This window comes from Condylura cristata, unplaced genomic scaffold, assembly GCF_000260355.1.
Source record: "Condylura cristata isolate star-nosed mole 26May11 unplaced genomic scaffold, ConCri1.0 scaffold00024, whole genome shotgun sequence".
In the NCBI taxonomy this organism is placed as follows: domain Eukaryota; kingdom Metazoa; phylum Chordata; class Mammalia; order Eulipotyphla; family Talpidae; genus Condylura; species Condylura cristata.
In genome coordinates this window covers 1,097,498-1,106,050 of record NW_004567125.1, presented here as the reverse complement: position 1 = coordinate 1,106,050, position 8,553 = coordinate 1,097,498, and the positions used below count along the sequence as shown (strand labels likewise).

At 55.2% G+C, this 8,553-nt stretch overlaps 1 protein-coding gene across 1 annotated transcript; it reads right to left on the bottom strand.

The window, feature by feature from the left end:
• Positions 1 to 200: 200 nt before the first annotated feature.
• SSC4D (scavenger receptor cysteine rich family, 4 domains) lies at positions 201 to 8,308 on the bottom strand. The gene is made up of 10 exons (XM_004688276.2): positions 8,143 to 8,308; positions 6,886 to 6,921; positions 6,306 to 6,611; positions 5,709 to 5,786; positions 4,647 to 4,961; positions 3,725 to 3,802; positions 3,098 to 3,172; positions 2,615 to 2,926; positions 1,822 to 1,899; positions 201 to 1,203 (listed from the first exon to the last, which is right to left on the bottom strand). Exons 1-10 carry the CDS (start codon positions 8,306 to 8,308, stop codon positions 887 to 889), a joined length of 1,761 nt encoding a protein of 586 aa, XP_004688333.1. The 3' UTR covers positions 201 to 886.
• Positions 8,309 to 8,553: the final 245 nt, after the last annotated feature.

Below are 8,553 nucleotides of genomic sequence, written 5' to 3'. Positions count from 1 at the left end.
TCTTATGGAGCCAACCAGGCCTGACACAGTGAGTCAGCATTTCTAGGGTGTGATGGGTCTGCTGAGAATTCTCTTAGGATACTCTTGAGTTACTTTCCATCCCCAAGTTTCCTCCAGAGTCCAAACCAGAGGCTTTCTGCTGCTACAAATGATGCACTTAAGTCCAAACACTCGCCTTGGTTAAAAGAAGGGGACAATGCTTTATTGACTTGGCACCTATGAATGGGTGGCTATAGGCCCCCAGGATTCTTTGCTTCTGCAAAGTGAAGGCTCTGTGGTGGGGGCAGCAAAAATCAGTGATGCTGGTTCCAGCTGCAGGGAGAGGCCACTGCCCCTGCTTTGGTCCCTCCAGTCCCCTTGTCCAGCCAAGCACCATCTGAGTCTGGGCCCTCATGGAGCAGGCCAGGGGAATGACTCAGGATCTTCTGCAACCCAGTCAGTCTAAGGCTAGAGCTGCAAGCCCCTCCTGCTTTGCCTGTTACTTGGGATCCCAAGATAGGGGGGCAGGAAAGGAGATAGCCTATTACAGAGCACCCCTGAGTTTCTAGGATGGGGGTTCTGGGGTGCTGTGAACAGGAATCCCACCAAAAAGGAGAATCAAGAGTCATTCCCTTCCCCCCATTTTTTTGTTTGGGCTGAGCAGAAAGTGGGAACTTTCTTTGAATTGGGCCCACAAGAGTTCATGACAGGTGAGTTCATACAAATTGATGGGATAGATAGAGTCAGGTCTCCCCCACGCAGGACCACAACTTCTGGGCAGGCTCTCTCCCAGGCGAGGGGAGAGAGGGCAGATTGAATTGCAGTTGTCACAGGAGGAGTGCTTCCTGGTGGGAGAGTGGCAGGCCACAGTAGGCTCCCAGAAGAGGGGTCTGCAGAGTGGGCTGGGTCACGACGGCCGGCACAGGACACCGGCATCCTCACTGTGGTCACAATTGTGAGCATCCCAGCGGATGTGAGAGCAGAGGAGCAGAGCACTCTCATCCCCACGGCACTTGACATTGTCCAGGAGAATAGGGCCTCGACCTGGGCCAAAGTGGGCCTCGCCAGGGGCTGCCAGAGCCTGGCCACAGCCCAGCTGGCGGCACAGGACACCGGCTGCCCGCAGATCCCAAGCATCATCACAGACAGTGCCCCACCGCTGCCCCAGGAAGAGCTCTACACGCCCCTCACATCGGTGGGCTCCATTGGCCAGACGTAGGTGCCCTGTGGGGGAACAAAGCCTGGGGCTGGGAGGGGCTGGCTCATGCTCAACCACTCCCAAGGGAGGCCAGGGTAAGGATACATGGAAGAAGCAAAGGGTGTGAGTTGGAGACAGCACTGTTCTGGGAGCCACTGGAAGCAGACCAGTGAGGTTACAATGGGATCCGATTTGATACTCAGTGTCCAGATTGGAAGAGCAGCCCAGCAGATGTGAGAGCAGAGCAGGGGGGCAGGCATAAGCCTTTGTGGGGAGTTCTGGGCATGCTGGGTGCATCTGTGCTTAGTCCTCTGTCTGTTATCCAGTACTCAGCTCTGACCCACTCTCTGGAGACTCTGACTGTCAAGGTCATTGTCTCCCTTCACCCCCTGACTTCCCAAGTAAAACAGAATTCTTTCATTGCATTCTCAGAATGGGAGCTCTACCACCTCATTTTGGTCCCACCTCTAGAAATCTGTAGACTGCTGTAACTGAAAACTCAATTTCCTCTTTCTGAAAACATATCCCTATTATGAGGTCCAAAAGAACAAAGGTTCCAGGACCTAGTACAAAACTGTGTGACATCAGGCTATGATTTCCCCAATTCAGGTCCTGCTGATCTCAATGGGGCTATGGGCACCTACCATCCCTGGGTCGAGGAGTGGGCACCCGGGTGGTTTCAGAACCATCCTGCTGGACTTGCAGTCCTAGTTCCTCTGGGCCTGGCTTGGCAAGAACAAAGAAAAAGGTGACTGTCACATTGGAGAACATGTTCTTTGAGTCCAGGTCCCCTCTTACCTTCTGAGGCGAGTCTGATACATGGACAGAGAGGACTTCAGGGCCCCCTGGCAGGGAACTGTTCCCCTACTCTCGGCTTAGAAATGTAGGTTGTGATTCTTGCAGCCTGAGGCCCAAAGCAGAACCTTTTGGAGCCTCGCCTTCTGTGTCAAAGCCAGCAGGCCCAGGGTACCAAATGATGAAAGTATACCAATCAATGAATGGCAGCATTTTAAAATGTGTCAGACTCTGCAAACGCCCCTTTCCATTGATTCTTCTCAAAGGTCAGACGCTTGTTCCCCGAAAGCTGCTCAACTCTGCTTACTAGCACTTTGCAGATCCTTGACTATGCTACGCAAGAGCTCCCCCAGCCCCGCCCGTTAGAGACGCTCAGACTTCATCCGGGCTTCCGGCTCCCACCTCCGGCCCCGCCCCGACTGCGGCAGAGCGCGCCTCTTCTCAGCCCCGCCCCACGTTTCCCCTCCGCGGAGGACTCTCCCTTCCCAGCCCCGCCCCTGCCGCGCAGCCGCAGAGTGCGCAGCCGGTCGGGCTCCTCCTCTGCAGTGCGGCTGCGAGGCCTCGGCTGGCCCCGCCCCTGTCGCAGCGCCGCGCCTAGCTCGAGCTGCGCATGCGCCACCTCGCCCACAGGTCTGACCGCACCTGAGCAAAGCGCTCCTGCGTCCTCATGGTGGCCGCAGTTGTGCTGGCCCCAGCCCAGGTGGAAGCAGTCGCTCAGACGGGCCTCCGTGCCGGCGCATCCCACGTTGTCCAACAGCACCGGGCCGCGTCCGTAGCCAAAGTGGCCGAGGCCGGTGGCGCCCAGCGCAGGCCCGCAGCCCGCCTCGCGGCAGGCCACTCGCGCATCAGCGAAGTCCCAGTCGTCGTCGCACACGGTGCCCCAGCCCCCGGCGTACAGCACCTCCACGCGGCCGCGGCACGGGCTCGGGCCGCCCACCAGCCGCAGCCGCCCGCCTGCGGGGCGCACAGGCCCGGGGCCAGAGGGGCTGGGGTGGGGGGCATCCTCTCCCACCCCCACCTTAACCGGCCAGAGGGGCTGGGGTGGGGCCACCAGCTCCCCGGCAGAGCTGGCGGGGTTGGGGGTGGGGTGGGGCATCCTCTCCCACCCCCACCTTCACGCCTTACTTTTCTTCCCAGCTGCCCAGGCAGCTGTGGTGAACAGTGCCGTCTCCCTGGAAGGCAAGGCACCAATTCCTGTAGCTGCAGAGAAAGGGCATCAAGAGACTTTCAGGATAGTAAGGAAGCTCTGTCTACCGCAAGGGAACCTAGATGTATCCTGAGATACCCCGTAGCCACCACAACTGAGGCCCAATGCACAGACCCCATTTTGTCTGGGATGGGGTCCTCAAGGAAACGTCTGGAATGAAACCTAACTACAGGCATCATCCTAATTTCAATCCCAGTGGTAGGTCTAGCCCTAATTCCCAAATACACCACTCCTTCAATCAATCTTTTTCTCAACCTTTTCACAAAGCATCTGAATTCCCAACCTCAGCAACAACCCAAAGCATGCTTCAGAGCTTTGAAAAAATCTTTTACTACCTCCTCCTACCCTGCTGAACTTTTCAGAGCTCTGGATTTCATCCTTGCTCCATCTGCTCATCTGTTCTCTCACCCACCTCTTTACCATCTGGCCAAAAGCTCTGCCCTGCTAGTCAGGGCCTCTTTCCTGTGAATCCAAAACAACCTTTCCAATTCCCAAACCTACCCAGTGTGCCCCCACATTCCTGCCTGGAGGGCTGAGCTCCTTACCTGCTGGCTCTGTGTGCCAGGCCCAGTCCTCCCTTGTGGCTGATAGTGGCAGTGCAGTGAGAGTTGGAGGGCCCAGGACTAGGATAGGAGAGAAAGCAGCAGGCTAAGGTCGAGGTTCTGCTTCCTGGTCAGGTTTAGACTTATCAGGTGTGGGCGGAGGGTCTCCCTGGGGGGGACTACGTATTTTACTTCCAGAGTCGGTATCCAAGGAGGTATACCCCACTTAGACAGTGGTTGTAATTTACTTCTGCTACACAGGAGTATGTAGGGCTTTCACAGGCATGCTTTCATTTCTCTCTGATGTTCTCACACAAAATATGTATCCAAAGACATGGAGACACAGAAGATGAAATAGGATGAGAAAGGGCAAGGGCTAGCCTGGAGATCCTTGACTTTCCCAAGGCTCACTGTGACCATGGGAAAGGCTCAGTGTTCCCATCTGTAAATTGGAAATGATGGCCCCTGGACAGCTGCAAGGAGGAAGCACTTTATATCTTGTAGAGTGGTGTGATGTATGAAGTACCATTATTGGTTCTACTATCTCTATTTTCCCAGAGAACTTCTCAGAGAGAAGAGCCAGGTGAGGGAAAATACCATTATTAAAGCATCAGGACCACACATAGCTGTGCTTGGTAATCGTGGGGACCAACCTGTGCAGCAGTGAGAGCCCCGGGTATTTCTGGATCAAGTCTGCAGTATTGTTACGTCACTCTGAAGTAGTTGGAAATTGCTGGGAAGTGCCAGACACATTCTAAAGTACTGGTGGAACAAGCTGCTGTGCTACACAGCTGTGGAGTTTACCCACCAGGGTGCTGAGACTTTCTAAGACACTCCAGGAACTGCACAGAGCCGTCATAAGTAATTTGGGAGCTTCTGGAGAACTGTGGGGAGCCCCGCCCCCCGACCCCACCGGGCCCCGCACCTGCGCAGAGGGCCCCAGCATCCTCATGGTGGCCGCAGTTGTGCACGCCCCAGCCCAGGCTCAGGCAGGCTGCGAGGCGGGTCTCGCTGCCTTCGCAGTGCACGTTGTCCAGCAGGATGTGTCCAGTGCCATAGCCGAAGAAGGCGTTGGTGGTGGCTGCCACGGCTGCCCCGCAGCCCAGCTGGCGGCAGACAACGGCGGCATCCGGCAGCCCCCAGTCATCGTCGCACACGGTGCCCCACAGGCCACCATGCAGGATTTCCACTCGGCCCTGACAGGGGCCCGTGCCCCCAACCAGGCGCACGCTCCCCTCACCTGGTGACGGGGTGGGGGCAGGGAGCAGCTCCCACGAGGCTCTCCTCCCGGCCCTTCCAGAAGTGCACCTAGCCAAACCTTCTGCAGTGCTTCGGGCTCCCCACACACCCACCCTGCTTGATACCCCAGAACTGAAGCCCTAGAGGAGCCGCTTAGCGGCCTCATCCCAGGCCACTACCTCCTCCCATCCCAGATTGCGGGTGGTTTGTGGGGTAAGAAGTCAGGCTTTGACTGTCTCATTTCCTGCCTAAAACCAACAGGTAGGTGCTACTTCCTCAGGTAGGTGCTACTCCCTCATTTTTTTCTGCAATAACGTTCTCTCATCTTTCCAGGTATAGTATCTACAACTCTTCCTCCAGGACGTCCTATAGAACTCTGATGGATGGGAGCCTCTTTCTACTCTGGATTTCATTTTTGTCTGTCCCTCTTGCAGGGCACTTTCCTTTTTCCTGTTCCGCATCATCACGGGCATTTCTAAGTCTATCTGACTCTGCCATTAGATTAATCTCCAACCCTGACCTTGCTGACTTTCTCCAACCTTGTACTACTTGTAGTTGTCCCTCTGGAGAGAATCCTCTTTCCCCATCCAGACTGTGAGGCTGTGAGTGGCCTGAGAGCTTTCAGGTGGAGGGTTGGCTCAACCCGCCTGTTGGTAAAACTTCTCTTCCCTGTCTGGAGCAGGATATACTCTCCTCTCGAGACCCCTCTCCTCAAACCCAGATGGTTCCCCACATTGTCCTTACTTACCTTTCCCATTCTGGTGGGTTATAGGGGGCGCCCTACTGGTTAACACTTTCCTTGTTGGGGGCTGAGTGGGTAAGAATTCTGGGAAAGAAGCAGGATGGAAAGGAGGAAGAAACATGAACCTTCTTTTCTCCAGCCTTGCACACACACAGGTGTGGACCCCTAAGGTTCTTGCTCTTCAGGGCCTCTGACCACACAAAGGGTCAACACCAGGAGCCCTGGGTATGAGAGGAGAAAGGACCACCTGCGGCCTGAAAGCAGTAGCTTCGGTTTCCTTTATAGGAGTTCTTTTAGTTCTTCAACTAAAAGATCATCACTTGTGAATTTGTTAGAAATGCCAATTCTCAGTCCCCACCCCAGCACTGCAGAATCATAAAATTTGGGGTGCGGGCCATAGTCTGAGATTAATGAGCTCTTTGGGTGATTTTATTGAAAACTAGAGCCACTGCTTTCAAGCTCAAAGCCCCTCAGTGATTTCCACTGTAGTTCTATGCCAAGTGACCTTATGGCCAGTGTTGATTGGTCCTACTACCTGTCAACTACCTGCACCCTCCTCCCCCACCCCATCCCTCCCCCTGGACGTCGCAGGCCTCTGCTCACCATCACACAGGACGGCCACATCCTCATAGTGAAAGCAGTTGTGGATGCCCCAGCCTCGGCTGCCGCACTCGCTCAGAGCAGCTTCCTGCCCGCGACACTCCACATTGTCCAGCAGGATGGGGCCTCTGCCCTGGCCAAAGGCCAGGGGCCGAGGCACTGGCAGCGCCAAGCCACAGCCCAGCTGCCGACACACCACATTGGCGTCCACCACGTCCCAGTCGTCATCACAGACACTGCCCCAGGAACCGCCATGCAGGACCTCCAGGCGTCCCCGGCAGCGGCTTGGGCCCCCCACCAGCCTCAGCTCTGTGGACAGGGTTGAGCTGGCAGAAGGGGAAGGGCAGGACCCAACCTACAGGATGCCCACCTTGCCATGAGAGCTTTGGGAACAGTCCTTTGTGTGCCTTATCCTTTCTGTAAAAAGGGGAAACTGTCACAATCCCTTTGGGGGCATAAGGAGTAATGGAGGGCTGATTAGCCATTACTCCCGGAGGTCTTCTGTCTGAGCATTTGAGTACCTGGGGAGCAGGCTACAGGGCAGGGGGGAGGAGGGGCCGGGTGGAAGAGCAGGAACACCTACCTGGAAAGGCCAGTAGGGTGGGCTGTAGGGCGCTGGCTGAAACAGTGAGGACAGCACTGACCCCTCTGCCCTCACATGGCTGCTGGCCCCAGGAACAGAGGCCCCTCTTCCCCCACTGTCCTCATCTTCATGCATCTCATCATTACCCCTGCTTCTCTTTCCTTGATTGTGGCCTTCTTTCCCAAGGAAAACCCAAGAGAGATCTGCCTGAGACCCAGGTATGCTTGAATCATTCCACTGTTAAATCCCCCATGACTCTTCATTTCCAACAGGAATCTTGGCTCCCGAGCTTTCCCTACAGAACCTTCTCGTATCTTCTTACTAGCCTCCAACTTCCTAATCTCCCATTAGCCTGACCTCCAGGCCTTTAACCAAGCAGTCTCCTCTGCTTAGACAGTGCTGGCTAACCCTGTTCCTTATAGCTCTGCTGCTCCTTCGAGACCCCGCCTTCCTGGAGCCCACAGCTGGAAGAGCTCTCTTCCCTCTCAATTCCTGGCCACTACAGACATGCCCCTTCTGCCTGGTGATGCGACCATGCCTATCTCTCATTAGCGTCCCCAGAGTCCCCTCCAGCCGACACTCAGCAGCTCCACCCTAAGTGGATTCATTATGATTTCCTCAAAAGACTGACCTAGATGAGTCCTGCTTTGGCTCTCATGTATGTATATGGCAGGCTGGCTCATTTAATCATTAGGACAACTTATGAAGTAGGTAGGATTATGCAGATGGGGAAACTTTAGGTTCTGGGAGGTTAGGCAAGTTGATCAAGAGCACAGAGCAATTAAAGAGTAGAACTGGGACTCTAATCCAGACATTCTCCTCACCATACACTGTGAGGATGTGGCCTGAGGGATAGGCGGGACACAGGGAACCTGGCCTCCCTGGGAAATTGAAAACCCTATCATTGTCCCTCATTTGTGCACAGGATATGACACTTTCACATCCATCACCTCATAGAACCCTTGCAATAGTCTGAGACATGTATTACACACCCATCTTGCAGTTGCTTTTCCAGTCACCATCAGTGAGCTAACTGCCCCCTTCCCTATCTCCAGTGTCCCCTAACTACCCATTTTTAGTTTACATTAAATCCTCATCTCCAACCCTGAGCCCTCCACTCTCCAAGTTCAGATCCTCAACTTTCACTAACCAAGGGGCAAAAGTCAGAGTTGGAAACAACTTCAAAAATCACCTCCCATGCTAATTTTACAGGAAAGAGAATTGAGGCGGGGGTGGGGTGGGGTGGGGGGCACTCACCCAGTGGCAAGAGGAAGAGGAAGGACAGGGCTGGGGGGAAGGGAGGAGGGGCAATGCTTCCGTGTCCCAGCCTCCACCCGCTGCCCTTCTCGTCAGGCTGGGGACCAGTTTGCATCTCTGCTTCCTTGTGCATCCAGCCAGTGGGTGGCCCTTCAGAAGTTGCCATCAAGGGGCTGGGGAGAAGTCACAGCTGGGACATCTGGAATTCAAAATCCCAAGTCACTTCTTCCAGCTGGAAGGGTCCAGTGAAAGCTTCAGGAGGAGGTGACATTTCCACTAGGGGTTGGCATCCCAAGTGGAGGCAGCAGCTGGGAAATGAGAAAGACGGGAGCAGGGAGGAAACTAATGAGGAGTTAGGCTTGGCTGAAGCAGAGGGTGCATGAAAGCCAAGTAGAGGGAGTGGGGCTGGAG